The 19,822-nt window shown below is 54.3% G+C and overlaps 2 protein-coding genes across 2 annotated transcripts; both read left to right on the forward strand.

The window, feature by feature from the left end:
- Nucleotides 1–4,965: 4,965 nt before the first annotated feature.
- LOC102566663 (cationic amino acid transporter 2) lies at nucleotides 4,966–12,176 on the forward strand. Its single transcript, XM_019496732.2, is given in 11 exon segments — nucleotides 4,966–5,311; nucleotides 5,794–5,949; nucleotides 6,413–6,581; nucleotides 8,083–8,219; nucleotides 8,475–8,697; nucleotides 8,854–8,990; nucleotides 9,510–9,618; nucleotides 9,946–10,088; nucleotides 10,230–10,396; nucleotides 10,598–10,706; nucleotides 11,002–12,176. Coding segments are annotated over 11 exon segments (1,800 nt in total). The 5' UTR covers nucleotides 4,966–4,971; the 3' UTR covers nucleotides 11,112–12,176.
- Nucleotides 12,177–12,672: 496 nt separating this feature from the next.
- On the forward strand, nucleotides 12,673–19,301 carry LOC132243357 (syncytin-A-like). The gene is made up of 2 exons (XM_059712924.1): nucleotides 12,673–13,161; nucleotides 17,319–19,301. Exon 2 carries the CDS (start codon nucleotides 17,725–17,727, stop codon nucleotides 18,892–18,894), a length of 1,170 nt encoding a protein of 389 aa, XP_059568907.1. The 5' UTR covers nucleotides 12,673–13,161; nucleotides 17,319–17,724; the 3' UTR covers nucleotides 18,895–19,301.
- Nucleotides 19,302–19,822: the final 521 nt, after the last annotated feature.

Raw genomic sequence — 19,822 nt, forward strand, 5'->3', positions numbered from 1 at the left:
TCCTGCACATGCAGCCCCCCTCGGCCTGCCGCTTCCCCAGGCTCTGGGGGGAGCCGGGGTGGGGGGCTTTGCAGCCTGCTAGGAAAGCGCGTGGATGAAGGCACTGAAAAGGAAGCAGCTGTCTCAGGCCCTTGGGCTTGATGCCTCTGTGCTGCTCTGAGCTGCCAGCAGCTAGCCTGCAGCAGGGTGGGGAGGGCCCAGCAGGGTGGGGCAGGCGGTTGCATCCTTCCTCCAGAAGAGATGCGAGATTAGGCAGCATGAGACCATATAAGGTGCCTGCAGCAATGCGGTGTCTGATAGAGATCAGTCTCTCCAACCCCCTCCTCTGAGCCAGGTTTGCCTCTCCCAGCCCCTGACCTTACCTTGGAGAAGCCATGCTAAGCTGTGCACCTTGTAGCCTACCGGAGATGCATGTGCTTTTGCAAGCAGGTGCCAGCTGAGGTTAACAGGGCGAATGCCCTTGCATCCTAACGGACCCATGGACCCAGTCCAGCTATCAGTGCCTGGAGGTGCTCCTCGCACCCGGACTTCGGAAATGGCAGCTGCCTGCCTGGACCTGGAGGCTGCAATGCAGGCAGACCGGGCAGTAGACCCTGTGGCCACCGGGGGTCTGCACAGACCCTCTCCTGCCACGGCCAAGCAGCGGGGCCTGGACAGCTGTCTCCCAGGAAGTTGCCGCAGGTCACGCCAGCAGCTGGAAGGATGGGACAGGCATGTTAAGCACATGCAGCTGCTTCATGGAAGTCACCATGGTAATCCAGACAGGACTTCCCTCCTAATTTGGGGCTTGCAGGAAGGAAAACAGCTCCAGTCTTGGCTCGGGTGGACCGGCAGCTGTCGCGTGAGGCCCAGCTGGAAGGGACGGGGGTGCCGATGGGGTCGGGAGAGAAACGCAGGCAGGATCAGGGCTGCGCGCACAGCGGCTTGCAGGGAGAAGGGGTTGAAATGCCCCAGAGAGGGGCAGGACCACAGGCCCAGTCAGGACCAAAGCAGCCTAGGTGGGGGCCGGGATCGGGCCCCGTCTGTACTTGCCGATGCCTGGCGGCTGGCAGCTCAAGGCTGACGGCACCCAGAATCTGATCAAGGGAAGTTTGCTTTGATCAGGCATGTTTGCAAATTGGGAAATGTTTAGGGGGACTGAAGAGCCGGGTCCTTGAAGATATGAAGATACTTCTGCAGGATATGAGTCAGCCGGAGTGAGTCATGTTCGAGCGAAGAGTATTGCTGGTTTGCAAAAGCACAAGTCAGCCCCCAAAGAATTCAGGAAGCAGCTTGGAGCCCAGTGAAACAGTACCCATCCGCTCCCAGCCGGCCGCCTCTTCCACCCATGCCCCTCCATGCCCATCGCCTTCTCTGCCCCCCTCCTGTGCTGACCACTCTCCTGGCCCGAGACCCCCAGCCCAGCCCAGCCCCGCTGCTGCCCGGTGCGTGAACCAGCACTGCCCTCTGCTGCCTATCCTGGCTCACGGCTGGGGATCCTGTCCTTCCCACTTCAGCAGGTAAACTGAGGCAGCAAGGCTGGTAAGGAAGGCAAAGACCTGGAAAAAGGAGGCAGCAGGGTCTGTAGGAACGGGCGGAGGTAGCATCCCAGGTATGGCTAAAGCAGAAGGGCAGGGTAGGCTTGCACCTTATAGACTAACCCAAGTAGAGATAAGGGCTTTCTATTCTGGCAGAAGTGAAGGGGGACTTTGCTTTGCTCCCCTGATGCGATGCTCCCTCCCCAAATGAATAGCACTGCCCTCGTTGCAGAGCTGGGTTCGTTATTAGCATCATTTCCTATTTGTGCTGTGGGTAAGCCCAGGAGCTCCCATCACCTGGGACCGAGACGGCCCCTGCCATCTGGATATGAGCCAGGCAGAAGGATGGGGGTGCAGGAGTTGGTGGTGGTCTCAGCACTGAGAAGCAGGGGGTTGGAGTGGCAGGGGAAAGCACGAGCTTTGTGGACGTTTGCTGGGAGCCCGAGTTCAGATCCACCCACCGGCACATCCTCCGGACCTGGCCTGCTTGGTAATACAACCCCAGCCTTTTTCTTCGGTTTCTGAGTTGGCTGGGGTGACGCTCACGCCCGGCGCCGTGATCTGGTGCCTTAGAAGAGGCAGCTCCCTCGTGGCAGCCGCTGAGGACAATAAATGCCTTGTTCGCCACCGGCCACGCCAGGCCACCCTCTTCCCTGCGCCGGAGAGCAGCGTCGGTGTCCAGTCCTGCCTCGCCTGCCCCGGCAGCGGCCCCTGCTCTCTGGAGTCCTGCGCGGACTCTGTGACTTTGCAGCTCTCTGCACATCCCTTCTGCCACCTGCAAACAGACGCGCCGCACGGGGCAGGACCTGGTGATACCAGGCAATAGCATTTGAAGATGGACGGAGGCAAAACACTAGGGAAGGGCATGGCCCCCACAGCCTTGGCCATGTGCTGAAGTCCGGGACTCCGGCTGCTGTCTGAACCACAGCTGACCGGCAGCCAAAACTGCCGCAATGCCCCCCGCAGACGTACAGTTTAGGGCCGGACCGGCTGTAACATCTCCCTCCGCGGCCCTCCGCACAGCCCTTCCCCTCCCACTGCTTCTCTGCAGCGTTAACTCTCCATAAGAGCTACCTTTGCTGGGACGCATCCTGGACCCATCTAGCCCAGCCTCCTGTCTCACGCTGGGCATGTCTAAGTGCATTTTAATGCACATTAGCCTCTTTTAATGCACATTAAAGTGTCGCTAAAAAAATGGTGCCATTTAGCTAATGTGCATTAAAATAGACTAATGCACATGAAGCATCACTGAAAAGCCATGCTCTTTAGTAAATGCGCATTAAAACAGGTTAATGTCTATTTTCCTTGTACCTCCCAATGGAGGTGCTAGATTTAATGCGCATTAACTAAAGCATTTTAATGCATGTGTAGAGGCACTTGTGGCGGGGGGTTTCCCACCCTCTGCTCCTCTCCCACGGCAGTTTCCTGCATTCAAAGGGGTAGGAAGTTTTAGTTCAGAGGCTGCCCCCCTCGCTATCCTGTTCTGCACCTACCAGCGGACCTTTGCCCCAGGTGTTTATTTGTCCAGTCCCCTTTGGGTTTAGCTTTCAGTGTCCTCTTCTCCATCCCTGACTGTCCTTCTTTGCCTTTTGACCCTAAAAGGAACAAACAGCATGGCTCCCAATGTGTGGGAGAAAGAGAGGGCAAAACAGGAGAAAAAACTGAAGAGGACAAGGCTACTCCTTCTCAACCAGCCCTGGGAATGTCCAAATGCTAATTAAAGCTGGTGGATAATACGCTTGAGCCTATTAGCATTGTGTGCCACGAGTATGATTTGGAAACTGTTGTGGGAAAAATATTTCTGCACAGATTCCCCATTGTGCGGCCCACCGGAGTGGCCGGTGGAGGGCAGGGGTAGGTGGGCAGGCCGGCCGAGGGAAAGGCCAAGCCTCTGATGATATGGATTGAAGTGCGGAGAGCGTAACTATTCCCCTCCACGGCTGGATGTCTCCGGCTCGCTCTCAGGTCGGAGCTGGCACGCGCTATCCCGAAGGAGCCGAAACGTAAGTAGTTTATTTTGGAAAGGGAAAGAAAAAAAGAATCGGGTCAGACTTTGCAATGCAAAGTGGCTGGAGAGCGGTTGGCAAAGAGGAAGGGATGTCACCCACCTGGGACAGCGGCGGCTTGGGGCCGGATGGGCAGAGGATGGGGAGAAGCCAGGGTAGAGTTTCCATGAGACCACGTGCAGGTGAAACACGAGAACAGGCCCAAGAAAGCGAGCAGGGTCGTGTGTTGAGCAGGATCTGATACACAGGACTTTATATTGGTTTCATGCCTCTCATGGCAATAAGCCAGGCAAGACATGGCCAAAGAGACAGGGCAGAAAGGACGCTGCTTCTGAGCCCCCTGGCTCAGACACAGCCCGTCCCATCCATGGAGGGCTTGGGGATGCTGACCCGTTGCTCCTGGAGCCACTGGGATGTGGTGATGGCCTCAGTGGTGCTGCCGGCACGGCCGTGGCCCTGGCAGGAGTGGGGTGCTGGACAGGACAACCACGCTGCATTCGGGGCTCCAGGCTGACCTGTGCATCCAGGGAAGAGGGTGCCATGAGCTGCTTCCGTTGCTCAATGGCAGGACCAGTGCCAGGCAGGCACGGTCCCAGTTCAGAGACTGGGCTGCGGCCAGCACCCTCCCTGCAGCCTCAGTCCCGTGGGAGCCCTTTTGCAGAGCTCCCAATCGAACTGCCGTGACCCAGGGTTCCCAGACGCACGTGGCACCGACACTGCAAGTAGCAGATTTAGGTGATTTAAAAGCAAGCAGGCACCTTGCTGCTCTCCAAGGTGGGGCAGAGGCTCCAGGCGGGGCAGAAGGAGGCACAGGATTTCAGTGCGCATTTGCTGAGCCCTTGAGCCTGACCTGCAGAAAGTGGCTGGGTAAAAGCCTAATAAACCCCGGGCTGCCCCCAGGAATGCATGAGCAGCAGGGGGGATGCTGAGACGCATCCCCGGGCACTGCTGCCAGCTGGCAGGGGCCAAAGGGCATCACTGCCGTTGACCGTTCAGGCCATGAGCATGGTCCGGTGCGCTGGGCACAGGCTGCTGTCTCACGGGTCAGTCCTAGCTTTGTGGTGGCACCTCGGGGAAGTTACTTTGCCTCTCTCGGCCTCAGTTTCCCCAACAGTAAAATGGGGAGAGTGGCATTTCCCAAGGCACTTTGAGATGGGCAAATGACTCTTGGTGCCCGGTTGTCTGCTCTTGGACCGGGACTGCCATGCCAACAGTGTCCCACCAGTTCGACTTCTCCACCTCAGCGACACCCCGCAAATGCTCCCAGGAGGATGTTTGGGGGCTGGTTCATGTAATGGAGATCTCATCTCGGAGCCAGGAGGAAGCTGCAAAGATGGGCAAATTTGGCACCTCCCCGGGGCAACCGCCTGGCACGCAGCTGTCCCCCCTCCCCAGCATTTCCTGTCTTCCAGATGTCGGCCTGGGGAGCCCTGAGGTCCGTCTTCCAGATGCTTTCCCGGAGGAAGCCGATTGCCCCCGGCAGCTCCGAGGGATCTGCCCTCCGCCGCTGCCTCTCCACCCTGGACCTCGTGGCGCTGGGGGTGGGCAGCACGCTGGGGGCCGGGGTGTATGTCCTGGCAGGGGAAGTGGCCAAAGCCAGCTCGGGGCCCAGCATCATCATCTCTTTCCTGATCGCAGCCCTGGTCTCCATCCTGGCCGGGCTGTGCTACGCGGAGTTCGGGGCCCGCGTGCCGCTGACCGGCTCGGCGTATCTCTACAGCTACGTGACGGTGGGCGAGCTGTGGGCGTTCGTGACCGGATGGAACCTATTGCTGTCCTATGTCATCGGTACCAGACCCCCCTCCCAAAATAATCCAACTCTTTTTGCTTTTAAAATAAATTCACATCTCTTTCCCCCCAGTTCCTTGGGAAACGTTGATCGCAGCCATCAGGAAAGTTGGGTATCTGCTGGTATTCAATCCATTGAAGTGGTGGTAGCCTTTTTGATGCAGAATACAGGTGGGGGGAGTCCAAAATGTGGGGAAAGGGGAAAACCAGCTCTTTTTCAACATGCGGAAAATGAGGCCCAATTCTGACCCAGCGCACTTTTCAGAAGAGTGTTTTTGCAGCCAGGCCTAGCAGAAGACAGGGCAGAGAATCAGGGGAAGGAGACAGGCAGTCTGCGATGGGGGGACGGACGGGGCAAGTCAGAGAAGCAGGAGGAGGGAGCGTGGTGGAGAGGAGTGGGTTGCCCTGCCTTGCATTCATGTCGGGGAAGGAGGTCCGGCCTCTCTGTGCCGCTGGCTTTGCTCACTGCTGCCTCTTCCCAGGGACCTCCAGTGTCGCCAGGGCCTGGAGCGCCACGTTCGATGAGCTGCTTGGTAAGAAGATGGGGAGCTTTTTCGGCACCTACCTGGCCATGGGTTCTCCCGGGCTGGCCAAATACCCGGACATCTTTGCCGTCTGCCTCATTGCTATGCTGTCAGGTACAAAGCTTGCAGTTGTTTTCACTCGATGCATTGCTTTTTGGATGCTGGACTTGCTTCTAGAGCCCTGCAGCCTCCTGCCCTCCTCTGCGCTGCCCCAGAGGGAGCCTCCAGTGCCCCATTGCTGCCCCCAACCTCTCTGGGTATTCCCGTCCCTGGCCTGCACCCCCAGCTCAGCTGTGCCTCTGCTATGCTGGGGCAGGACCTCACTGCAGAGGCTGTAGCATTGCATGCTGGAGGCAAGGAGAAATCTCCCCATCCAAGGCCAGTTTCATCGTCCAGCTCCCTGCACCCTGCAGCCTTGCACGAAGCACTTAAAGGGAATCTCTTGAGCTCAGGTGCCCCAAGATGAAAAACGTGCATGCTCGCTCACCCCGGTGCCTCCCGTCCTGGTCCCTTCCCCCGTGGTACCAGCCACCCCTCAAGCCCCTGAGTTCCCCGCTGTTTCGCTTGGGGTCCCCAGGGCTCCTTTCCTTTGGCGTGAAAGAGTCTACCACGGTCAACAAAGCCTTCACCGTCGTGAACGTGCTTGTCCTGGCATTCGTGATGGTGAGCGGCTTCATCAAGGGGGACGTGAGGAACTGGCGGCTGAGTGTGGACGACCTGAGGAGGATGGTGGTCCACGCAGCCAGGTGAGAGCCTGGCGATGGCCTCGTGCCCTGCTCTTTATTCCCCTTTGGACAAGTTGCTTTATCAAGGATCGTCCATCCCTGATCCAACTGTTTTAAATATCCCGTTTGCCTTCTCACCAGCTGTACCAGTCGTGTTTCCCAGCACCCTAAAGCCTGCTCAGAGCGACCTCCCAGCTCTGGGCGTGCCATGAAGCCCCTCTCCCCAGGGTGCTGGAGAGGGGACTATGAACAGCACTGGGTGGGAAGTGTTTATTGGTGGTGCAGTTATTAGTGGGAGCCCAAGCTGGTCTATCTAGACAACTCCACTGTAGGGAGCTCTAGACTAGCACAAGGCAACAGGGCTGGCAGGGAGCAGACCTGGTGCTTGGGCAGGCACACCCAGCGAGGGCAGGTAAAGGCACAGCACTACCTGCAACACCTGAGGCGCAAGGCATCACCTCCTCCACCCTGCCCTAAGGACACGAGCTGGGAGAGAGCAGCACGGGAAGCAGGAGAACATAAGAAGATATGGGACTATCAGCGAGTCTGGCTGCATCCTCTCGAGCCGCTTGGAAGTATCCTGCCCCCCGACTCAGGCAACTCATTACCTGAACACCATGCAAATCCACTGCCACAGTGCATGGTAGCCTGTCGACCCTGGACCCCACCGCTGTCTGCCAGGGGGAAGCCCGCTGTGCTCGGGGAACAGAGTTGCAGGCTACAAGCTGTTTGAAGCGTTCCTAGACACCCCCCGAGTTTGCTGCCTTGCATCAAATTCACCGACGCTGCCTATCGATGTGGCTGCTTATTTCTCTGCTTTGAGCCCAGGCCCCTGGCTCCGTCACGGGGCTGGAAGAGAAAATGGCTGAGTGCGCTTGGATATGGTGTCAGCTTGCACCTATGATTGCTCTGCACCCCGTGCAGCTGGGGTGATGCCAGCAGAGGCAGGGCTCCCCTTGGGGCACCAATCGCAGCATGCAAGTCTTCTCCTGTGGCTCAGGGATGTTCAGGCCGTGGCTGCAGGCGTGATGCAAGCAAGCACCCTGGATGCTTTCTGTTTTGTGGGCTTGGAGGAAGGCAGCCAGACTAGCACAGGGGGACAGGGGGACCAGGCTGACAACTGCATGGCTCCGAGCCGGGACCTGGTAAGCTTGCCAAATCCATCTGAAGAAACAATGCCTGCTGCAACATTGCACCAACTTGGCAGAGCTGATTAAAATAGGGAGCGACCCAAGAAAAAGTGAACCAGGCTTTCCCAGGCAGGAGGGGCTCCCTGCAAGGTAGGAGCCCAGGGAAGGTCTCTGTCCGTAGCACAAGGAAGGGCAGGGCTGACGTCCTGTTCTGCCGCTGTTTGAGCAGCTAAGGGATGTCACCAAGGTTATACAGGGAGTTGGTAGTAGGGGATTGAACCTGTCCTCCCCAAGGCCTAGCAGATGGGAGTGAGACAGGGCACCACTTGCCCCTGGGGGTGGTGGGGGGGGGGTCCCCCAGGCTGACTCCTGCTCCCTCCTTCTGCCCGTAGTAACCAGTCCTTGGCAAGCAATGGGACATCAGCGTTCGGGGTTGGGGGCTTCATGCCCTTTGGGTTCAGCGGGACGCTAGCCGGAGCCGCCACCTGCTTCTATGCGTTCGTTGGGTTTGATTGCATTGCCACCACCGGTAAGTGAGAAGCGGGGGGAATACATGAGCGCCAGCCCCGGGTACACACAGGGACGCTGCCCAGAGCTGCAGAAGGCATCCTAGTAAATGCCAGGCTTAGCATCCAGGACTCTGGGCTGGACTTGCTCAGCCCCTCCGAGTCTTTTGCTGCATTTGGGAAGCTGGTGAGGGTCAGGAGTGGGGGCAGTGGTGCTGCGGCAGCCACGGGACCACGTGAAACGCCCACGTTTAACCAGCCAGGCTTGTGTTTCCCAGGGGAGGAAGTGAAGCACCCCCAGAAATCCATCCCGCTGGGCATCGTCGTCTCCCTCCTGGTCTGCTTCCTGGCGTACTTCGGGGTCTCGGCCGCCCTGACGCTCATGATACCCTATCACCTCTTGGACCCCCTGAGCCCCCTGCCAGCAGCTTTCGAGTACGTGGGCTGGAGCGCGGCCAAGTACGCGGTGGCCGTGGGCTCGCTGTGTGCCCTGACCACCAGGTGAGGAGGCCATTTCAGGGAGGGTGATGCAGCAAGGGTCAAGATAGTGCAGCAAGGGTCAAAGGCCTGGCCCAATACACAGCACAGCTCAGCAAGAGAAAGGAGACGAGCGGACGAAGGTAGGTGGCTCATGTCCCTGTCCCTCCTCCTTCGCAGCCTGCTGGGCTCCATGTTCCCCATGCCACGCATCCTGTTTGCCATGGCCAGAGACGGGCTCCTTTTCAAACCTCTGGCTAAAGTCAGCAGCCGCCAGAGCCCCGTGGTCGCCACCCTGGTGTCGGGGGCAGTGGCAGGTAGGTGGGTCTTGCAGCAGCAAAGGCCGCGGGCTCCCCAGAGCGATCATGCCCACAAAGCCGCCTCTCGCCAGGAAGGTCCGTGCAGCACAAGCCAAAGCAAACCGGACTGGGATCCAAACCAGGATGAACCGTGGTGAGCTGCAGTTAGAGCCGAGGGCACCGGGGACCCCAGCTTAGGGCTGCACGGCTTATACAGGCTGAGCTTTGTCTTTCCAAACCATGGGGGTCTTCCCAGCAGCTAGCGCTCCCACCAACACAACCGGGCCTCCAGGCTCGTGGTCTTCCCCACGCGGTGTCCCAGGCCAGCGGGGACTGTGGTGGTGGCACAGTTGTCCCCAAAGACAGGAGATGGCTGAGTCCTGTCCACCAGCGACTCCGACCATGACCTCTAAGGAGAGACCACCGTGGCCTCTTTGGCTGGCAGAGGTGTGTCCTAAGGTCTGAGCTCTGGGCAGACACGAGATCCCTGCGGGCCTGATTCGGTGGCTGGAAGCTCACCCTGCCTTGTGTCCGCAGCTGTGATGGCCTTCCTCTTTGACCTGAAAACCCTGGTGGACATGATGTCCATCGGCACGCTGCTGGCTTACACCCTGGTCGCTGTCTGCGTCCTCCTCCTCAGGTAAAAGCCACGGAGCAGCTGTTTCCCGCGTCCCAGCAGGTCTTGGCTTGCTAGACCGGGATGCAGGGGCTTTCAGCACTGCAAGGAGTAGCCTTTCTTCTCCTGGGTCCCCATGTCCTTCCCTGCCTTGCTCGGCAAGGGGTCTTGCAGCACGCCGGTCAGGGCTGCGGCCTGCGGGGCAGTGCAGCCAGGCCTTCCCAGTCCAGTGCAAAATGGACAAGGTGCCCCCTACATCTCCCCGAGGGATGATGGGAGAGTGGGTCGCGGCGTCCATGCAGGAGGCTGAGAGAAGCGCAGCCCTCACCCGTCCTGGCCTGGCACCTCTTTCCACAGGTACCAGCCTGCATCTGACTCGCAGGACCCCCCGGATGCCAAGGGGATGGCCAGAAGGCTGCGGCTGGACTTGCTCCTCCGTCCACCCATGCGTCCAACCCTGCGCTCCTACAGCCTGGTGTCCTGTGCCGTGACACTCATCGGTACACACTCGAGTCCCTTTCCTTGCTGCTCTCTGCTCCCCGGGGTGCTGTGCTGGAGCTGGAGGCAGGCTCGGTTTGGGGGTGAGGGACTCTCTGGTCATTAGCCGGCTCCTGAAAGTGTCTTTGTGGTCCTCTCCCCAGCCCTGCTGGTGTGCACGGCGAGTGCCGTGACCGTGGCTGGGCAGCAGTGCCTGGTCTCTGGGGAAGCCTGGTGCATCACTGGTCTGGTTCTCCCTCTCCTGGGGATTTTGGGGGGGGCTCTCGTCATCTGGAGGCAGCCTCAGAGCAAGAGGAAGACGTCCTTCAAGGTGAGCAGGAGTCAGCATAGGGGAAGGAAACATGGTGTCCTGTTCTCCTTGACTGCACCAGGGTCACCGTCTCCTCGGGTCCCTGTGGTTGCCACCCCTCTCTTCCTACACCCTTGAGCTCCCATTCCCCCCGTCTCCGTTCCTCCTGTTCCCTGGTGCCGGTGCTAACCTGCTCTGAAAGCCCCCGTGTATTTGCCCCAGGTTCCCTGCCTGCCCTTCCTGCCTCTGCTCAGCCTCCTCGCCAACAGCTACCTGATGGCCCAGCTGGGCACGGACACCTGGCTGGGGTACGCGGTGTGGATGGTGATCGGTAAGCCTCCAGGCACCGGCGTTTCAAGGGGGTTGTGGGCTGTCTGTGTCTGGTCCTCATCCCCTATGGCACTGCGGCATGCTGCCTTCCCAAAACATCTTGGCCTGGTCGTGATAGACACCATCCATGCACGGCTGCAAGACAAACACCCCCAACGCCCGTTCTCTATACACCCACCATGTACTTGTCTTTGCTTCGGAGAGGCTTTCTGTGCGGGTGGAGGAGAGGCAGGGAAGGGGGAGGATGTGGGCTGTGGGAGGATGAAGCCCCCCATCGCTGCTCTGTGCATCCCCAGGTTTCCTCATCTACTTTGGCTACGGCATCCGTCACAGCTCCGAGGGACGCAAGGCAGAGCCAGAAAGCGCAGCCGGCGATGCAGCTGATGAGATTAGGAGGAAAAACTGAGTCTAGCAAGGCCGTGACTTGGGGCGATGGCGTTGAACCCAGGCTACAGGGTCTTTATAGGTGTGTTGGCTACAAATGTCCAACTCGGGATCCTTAAAATTCTAGTTTATTAGGCAGATTGAAACACTGTAATCATAAACCTTGGGGCTGGTGCCCCCCGCCCCACACACACACACACACACATGCACACACACAGTAGCAAGCTACAGTCAGGTATACCTATCCTACAAGCGCTGGAGTCTGTCGTTGAGGCTTCTTTCAGCGTGGTGTTATCTTCCAGAAGGGGGTCGCCAGCTGGTCCTTCTGGCTGGACAGGTCTGGTCCAGTTGGAGATCAAGAGGGCGCCACCGAGGGTCACTTTTCACTGCCTTTTATCTGTCCCTGGTAGACTTTGGTGACTCCCCAGTTTTCTGGTTTGCCCAATCCAGGGGTCATTGACCCTCATGGGACTTCCCCCCCTCGGTGGCTACTGGACAGCATCTGTCAGCCCCAGGGGTTGTCCACATGTACGTGCAGGTTTGGGAGTCCGTTGATGAATTTAGAATAGGGCTCTGGGAGTGGTCGATCTGGAGATATTCAGCCCCAAAGTTGGTCTCTGGTGTTGATGAAGTCAGGCCAGGGCTTCTAGCCCTTGATCAGTGAGGTTTAGAGATTTCCCGGTTGTTACATTGTCTTCTATTGAGTTCAGCTTCCAGGTGAGAATTGCTGCCTGCTTCCATGTTACACATTCAATCACTGATTCACTCACTCTTTCAGAGGCCAGCCTGATACAGGGAAGGGCAGTTTGATTCCTGCCCTTGTTAACATTGTTACAATATATAACTTACTCAAACACATTTAGTTGCAAGTTGAAAGGTGAGGAGTATAAAATATAAACTACAAATGCCATGGCACACAAATAGATAAAAATACCAAAATACAAGGGGAGACACAAAATGCACACACACACATTTTAAAACACAATTCCTTATCTTAAAGTGAAAGCAAGAGGAAGGAAGAAAGGTAGAAAAAGAGAAACATATCCAAAGAAGGGAGAGCAAATGCAGGCAAGAGGAAAAGGGGGCTTTCTGCTACATTATTCCCCCCCTTGACATCGGCCTTACACCAGGGTGATGTCACTATATTGTTTGAACACCGTTGTTCAGCTATATGGACAGGAGGTGCGTCATCTTCAGCTGGTTTGAAGTGAAAACAAAACTTCGGCAATTAAAAGATATTGAAAGAGAAAAGCCTTGGGGGGTGGAGAAGGAAAATGACATAACGATGATGGGTACCCCTGAACTTTCACTAGTTTTTATACTTCGGGAACAGCTTTGTATGTTTTGAAAAAAGTATTTTATCTAACCAAGGGCATAGAGGAGGTTGTTTAGGCTGGGGGAGATCGCTTGTTGCTTAGTTACTTTAAAAGTGATAGTGCTGGCCTTGCTAGAAGGAAAGGCCTATCAGCAAGGTCCCGAGGGAAGTTGGAAGGGGGTTACTTGCTGGAGTTGGAAAAAGGGGGTTGCTTGCTAAGCGGGCTGAATAACAGGTGTTACATCAGCAAATTACACAGGCACGAAGGCAAGTTCGAACTGACTAGGGAGGGGTCTGTAACCAGGGTGAAAGGCACCGTGACCAAAAGAGACAACCTATAGAAACTGCTTAGCGTGTAAGGCTAGAAGAGGCTATATAAGGCTAATGCCCACTGGGGTGGGGGTGCTTGCTTTGCGAACGATTGCCAAGCACCACTTTCTGCACAGAAATAAAGATTAAGTTGGATCCTTCACCCCTGTGTGTTTATTGGCACAAGCGCACCGGGCACGAACTCACTGTCCTTTGGGGACAACAATTTCTGGCGACCCAGATGGGACCCTAGCTGACTGCCTTGTCCGGTCCACCTCTTCGGCTCCAGCAACAATTGTGGACGGCGTGAGGGCCAGGCGCCACCGACCTTATTCGTCGGAGGTCTGACCGTCTCCTGGTTGCCTGACGGAGTCGGGGAGGGGCACAACGGTGCAACGCTTGAAGGACCAACTTAATTGGACGGGGCGAGGGAGGTTTTAACAGCCTGGTGAGTACTTCTTTCCATATTTTGAGCAGGTTGGGGAAGAGACAGCTTTGAAAGTTCCGACCGTGTAGACGCCCTAGGCGAGTGAGATCGGGTGGCAGCCCCATGAACTCCCTTTAATCAGTTTGGTTCTGAGGCTGAGTGGCGGTCGCCGTCCGGTAGTCGGACAATGGGAAGTAACCAGTCCAAGATTCCACCCTGCAGTCCCTTAGGATGCATTTTGAAAAATTGGCCAAAGTTTGGAAGTGACCCTATGACAAAACAACAGATGATTCAAGAAGGATGCGGATAACCTGGAGAGGGTACAGCGAAGGGCAACTCGTATGGTCAAGGGCCTGCAGACCAAGCCCTACGAGGAGAGACTAGAGAAACTGGACCTTTTCAGCCTCCGCAAGAGAAGGTTGAGAGGCGACCTTGTAGCTGCCTATAAGTTCATCACGGGGGCACAGAAGGGAATTGGTGAGGATTTATTCACCAAGGCGCCCCCGGGGGTTACAAGAAGCAATGGCCACAAGCTAGCAGAGAGCAGATTTAGACTGGACATTAGGAAGAACTTCTTCACAGTTCGAGTGGCCAAGGTGTGGAACGGGCTCCCAAGGGAGGTGGTGCTCTCCCCTACCCTGGGGGTCTTCAAGAGGAGGTTAGACGAGTATCTAGCTGGGGTCATCTAGACCCAGCACTCTTTCCTGCTTATGCAGGGGGTCGGACTTGATGATCTATTGAGGTCCCTTCCGACCCTAACATCTATGAATCTATGAATCTATGATTCGGTATTGCAATACATGTTGGACACAGTACCAACTTGTGGATGGTGCAGCCTGGCTGGAGAATGGGTCTTTGGATTATAACACAATCTTGCAGTTACAGTTGTTTTGTAGGCGCCAAGGGAAGTGGGATGAGATGCTTTATGTAGAGGCATATATGACTTTGTATAGGGATGAGGTTACACAGAAGTTGTGTGGGATATTTAGGGGAAGTGGGGTAATGGCTTTGTGGGGGGTCACCACAGTATGTCCAAAGGAGCCGGAGGAGGAAGACGTGCAGTTGCTAATTGCTCCCATGGCTCCCCCGTCTCATCCTGTGAGCCCTGCGTCACCACAGGGGACTTTCACTGCACCTGTAACGGCTTGTCAGGGACTCCCGGCTGGCTCGTCCAGTCCGTCGTCCCTCACTTCCCCTGACAGCCCTGGGGTGCCATCCCCGGGTCCGGCGGATGCGGGTGGTAGCAATCTGGCAGTAGAAGGGACTGTAGGAGATGGGGCGTTTAGCCCTGTGGCAAGTCGCTTATGATCAGGGGCCCAACCAGTAGTTCAGGCCCCTTTACGACAAGTGGTGGGTCCTGAGGGTGAACCAGTTTTTGTCCATGTGCCATTCAGCACGGCAGACTTGATAAATTGGAAACAGTCCGTGGGCCAATATCGCCAGAATCCGGAGGCAATGGCACAGTTGTTCTCTACTATTTTTCTCACCCACCAACCAAACTGGATAGATATTCAGGCCTTACTGGCCGCTCTTCTGACTCCAGAAGAAAAGAGGTTGGTCTTAGAGAAAGCACGCACGATAGCACAGCAGCGTCACCCAGCCGGTGATGTAGATGAACTTTGCCCTAAGGAAAATCAAGACTGGGATCCCAACACCCGAGGGGACCAGAAGGAGTTAGAGCTGTATCGGGAGTTTGTGCTGGCTGCTCTCCGGGAGGCTATCCCCAAGCAGAAAAATTTGTCTAAATTGTATGAAGTGCGGCAGGGTCCGAAGGAGGATCCATCCAGTTTTTATGAGAGGTTGTGCGAGGCAGCCAGACAGTGGACGGATTTAGATCCGGAGCTGCCAGAAAATGCCAAGATGTTTAACACACTGTTTATAGGACAGTCAGCCCCAGATATTAGAAAAAAAACTACAGAAGACTGAAGGAGCAGCTGGAATGAGCATCAGCCAAATGACTGAGATTGCTTATAAAGTATACTCCAACAGAGATCAGGTTAAGGAGAAAAAGGAAGATAAGAGAATAAAGGCACAGGCGTCGTTACAAGCATTGTTGTTGGCAGCGGCAATTGTAGATCAGAGGAGTCGAGGATGGGGCAGGGGAAGTAGAGAGCATAGAGGAAGCATGAGCTATGCTCCGGGAGGCTATGGCCAGGGTCCCAGGCTGAGACCTAATCAGCGCGCTATTTGCAAGCAGGAAGGGCATTGGAAAAATTAGTGCCCCAAGAGGGGGAAGAAGAGACGAGAGGAGGAAGAAAGATTGTTGATGTTGGATGGCTCTGACCAGGAGTGACGGGGACTGGGGGCTAACACTGAAGTAATCCCTGTCTCCCCCGACGAGCCCCTGGTTAGAATGCGAGTAGGGGGAGAACTTATTGATTTTTTAGTAGATAGCAAAGCCACGCATTCAGTTGTAACCAATTTTAAAGGACCCTTATCAAAAACTAAGATCCCCATAATTGGAGCCACCGGCCAGCAGACGCATCGTCCTTTTGTGCCACCCGTGGAATGCAAATTGGGAGGAAAGAAAGTGTCTCATCAGTTCCTGTATATGCCTGAGTGCCCCATACCTTTGTTTGGGAGGGATTTGCTGTGCAAATTGCAGGCCCAATTGATCTTTTCAGAGGGAAAAATTACTATGAAGATACCAACTGAGGAAGCCTGGAAAGCTCAGGACCTCAGAGCCGTGAACAAGGTCACGGTGACCCTCCATCCGGTGGTGCAGGACCCTTATACTTTGCTGGCTGCTTCGTCTGCAGAGGAACAATGGTTTACAGTCCTGGACCTGAAAAATGCCTTCTTTTGCATCCCACTTGAAAGAAACAGCCAAGGGGTTTTTTCATTCGAGTGGGAAGACCCGAGTACTAGGAGAAAAAACCCAATTGTGCTGGACAGTTTTGCCTCAGGGTTTTAAGAACAGTGCCACTATTTTCAGCACTGCCTTAAGTACGGACCTTCAGAAGTGGGACAAAGGGACATCAGGTACCCTGTTACAGTACGTGGATGAGTTGTTAATTGCAGCAAAAATGAGGGAAAAGTGCCACCTGCTGACCCACGAAGGATTACAGCATGATTGCATTAAAACTATTGAGAGTGTGTATGCTAGCCGGGCAGATCTTAAAGATGCCCCACTACCTAATGCAGAATGATAATGAATTCTACACAGATGGAAGCAGCTTCATGGACAATGGAACCCGAAAGGCGGGATATGCCGTGGTTACATCATGGGATACCGTGGAAGCAAACGCCTTGCCTCCAAATACCTCTGCACAGAAAGCTGAGCTTATTGCGCTGACCTGAGCTCTCCATTTGGCAAAAGGAAAGACAGCCACTATATACACGGATTCGAAGTATGCCTCTGGAATCTTACACGCCCACAGAGCTATGTGGAAAGAGAGAGGACTCTTAACGGCAAGCAAAAGCCCAGTAAAACACGGAACAGAGATCCTGAAATTACTAGAAGCCGTGACGGAACCACTAGAGATAGCTGTGGTGCACTGTAAGGTCCATCAAAAGGGAGATGGTAAGGTTGTAAGAAAAATCGATGAGCAGATGCTGTGGAAAAAGGCAGCTAGAGGACAAGTTCAGGAGGCTCAAATGTTGGCATTGATGCCTCAGGTAGCGTTGCCTGAGGAACCTCCCAAATATACTGAAAAAGAGAACCAACTCACAGAGAAATTAGGAAGCAAAAAAACAACAAGATGAATGGTGGGTTTTGCCTGAAGGACAAATCCTGATGCCAAAACTGATTCTTAGCAAAGTGCTCCAAGAGTACCACCAGAGCACCCATATGGGAGCTGACTCCATGACCCAAGGTCTCCAAAGAATTGTAGTGGGGCCTAAGATGAGAAAAACAGCAGACAATGGGACCTTCACACCGCATGGAGACCGCAGTCAAGTGGACTGGTGGAACGAATGAATCAGACTCTAAAAAGACAGCTGGCTAAACTTTGCCAGGATACTCAGCTGAAATGGCCCAAAGCTCTGCCTCTTGCCTTGCTTAGAGTGCGCATAGCCCCTAGAGCTAAACTGGGAGTTAGTCCATTTGAATTAATATATGGCAAGCCATATCCTAAGAATCCAGTGGTGACGCATGGGAGTCAAATGCATGTAAAAGGGGAAGGCTGGGCAAAAGATTATTTGTATTCTTTGTCTGCTGTATTGTCTTCTCTCCACAGGTATGTCCAGGAACGACTTCCACTCCCTCTAGATACACCAGTCCACAAGTTCCAGATCGGAGACGAGGTGCTGGTCCGGACGTGGAAAGACGAGCCGCTTCAGCCCAGGTGGAAGGGACCGTATCCTGTGATTCTCACCACTCACGCTGCAGTGAAGGTTCAGGGGGTAAAACCGTGCATACACTACGCTTGGGTGAAGGCCGCACCAGAAGTGCCACCGGCAGGAGAAGTTGCTGGGAGTGTTGCACCGGAAGCGGACACAAACGGACACCGTTGGACAGCAGAGCCAGTAGAAGGACTTAAATTTCTGTTTAAAGGTCAATCATGTGGAAAGTAGTTCTTTGCATAGGCGTAATGTTTCTAGGATCTAAGGGGTTGGTGCATCAAAGGTTCGATAAGAATCAAAATGTGTGGGTTCACTCATTTTTGTTTGGCAGGTGGAATATCGGTTGATGATATTTTCACGTCATGCCTTATAGGGGTGCCCACTCCAATGGAAGCACTCCGGAATCAGACTTGGTTCACATCTGGGGGAATAGGAGGTCCAACCAATTACACTAACAACCCCATGTGGGGAACCATTACCACAGAAAGAAACGCTAGTACCTCTGAAATAGATTTATTGACAGTCACCTCCCCTGGTAACACCAGCTGTGCCAGTTTTGTGAACTGTACCCAAGCTTGCAAAAGCCTAACCAAAGAAATGAAAATTTTCAATTGCTCAGACATAACTAATGTATCTTGCAACTACAGTCATGTTATATTACCCCGGGGGTGGTTCCTCCTTTGTGGGAAGACTGCCTATTCGTATATCCCAGCCAATGCCACAGGAGGCCCTTGTGCTCTGGGCCGGTTGACTGTCTGGCTACCAGGTATGCCTAAGACCTCTAGTAAGCGTCACCGGAGAGGTTTGAAGGTGCTAGATGAATCCTGTGATAGTGACATAAACCTCCTGAGTGAGGCCGAGGTAGTGTCCTTAGCAGTTTTTATAGTAGGGGTGCCAGGCCTAGTAGTGGATGCTGAGAGGCAGCTTAGTAAGGTGGCCTGTGCCCTGGCAAAGGGCCTAAATACAACTTCACAGGCCCTAGCTGCCCTCAATAGTGAAATGAAAGAACTAAGAGGAGCTACTCTGCAAAATAGAGCAGCCATAGATTACTTATTGCTGAGGCATGACCACGGATGTGAAGAATTCGAAGGAATGTGTTGTTTTAATTTGACAGGTAACTCCGAGTTGATAGAGTCAAAAGTGCAGAAGTTAAAAAAGGTTCTGTCCCACATTAAGCAAGGGGAAGGGTTCGACTTCTCATGGCTTACTTCTTGGCTTCCTAATTTTTCATGGCTTAAGCAAATTTTCCTATTAATTGTGGCAAGTATGTGTATTTTCTTGATAATCTGTTGTGGGATACAGTGTTCGCCAATGTGTTGTGAGGTACTCAAGAAATCAATTTCTTCCCCCGTTCACCGCGTGATGTTTGTAAAATCATCAGTTACAAACCCGATCCAAAACAATCGGGAGAAAGCGAAGAGATTTCTGGAGATGAGAAAGATAGTCGAGGACTATGGGCTTTTTCCATAAAGGCCATAGCCTCGAAGGGGGGATTTGATGAAGCACACCTGGACTTTCACTGCATTTTCACCAGGGAACAGCTTTGTATGTTTTGAAAAAGTATTTTCTCTAACCAGGGGCATGGAGTAGGTTGTTTAGGCTGGGGGAGATTGCTTGTTGCGTAGTTGCTGATTGCTGGCCTCGCTAGAAGGGAAAGCTGTATCAACAAAGATCCGGAGCTGGAAGGGGGGTTACTTGGGGGGAAGCAGGAGGGGGGGTTACTTGCTGGGCTTGCTATACATTTCATCACATCACCAAGTTTAACCTGTTACGTAGCTATATAAGGCAGACGCCCACTGGGGTGGGGGTGCTTGCTTTGTGAACGATTGCCAAGCACCACTTTCTGCACAGAAATAAAGATTAAGTTGGATCCTCCACCCCTGTGTGTTTATTGGCACAAGCGCACCGGGCATGAACTCACTGTCCTTTGGGGACAACAATGTCACTATATTGTTTGAACACCGTTGTTCAGCTATATGGACAGGAGGTGCGTCATCTTCAGCTGGTTTGAAGTGAAAACAAAGCTTAGGCAGTTAAAAGATATTGAAAGAGAAAAGCCTTGGGGAGCGGAGAAGGAAAATAGCATAACCAGGTTGATTTGCACAGTTACAATGGTATAGCTGTCTCTTTGCTTATTAAAATATGACTTTGAATGCAGTTTTTTTTTACACCATCTTGTTATACTGATATTCTAAATAGCATTTAAATCCTTAAGAGAAGTACAGAGAAAAAACAAAAACAAAGCAAACCCCCCAAAAAACAAAGTACACATGACCCTTAATAAATATCCTTTTGCTAACCAAGTGGAATATCAAACCTTTTGAGAATTGCTGCCCTTGTTTCAAACATCAGAGCAACTTTCCAGTCCAACCGGACACAAGTGTTCTGGTCTGGGATC

Source organism: Alligator mississippiensis, chromosome 9 (genome assembly GCF_030867095.1).
Source record: "Alligator mississippiensis isolate rAllMis1 chromosome 9, rAllMis1, whole genome shotgun sequence".
Classification (NCBI taxonomy): domain Eukaryota; kingdom Metazoa; phylum Chordata; order Crocodylia; family Alligatoridae; genus Alligator; species Alligator mississippiensis.

Bases quoted from the DNA above. Each gene is read 5' to 3' on its own strand.
- LOC132243357 (XM_059712924.1), top strand. From the start codon at position 17,725: ATGTGTGGGTTCACTCATTTTTGTTTGGCAGGTGGAATATCGGTTGAT.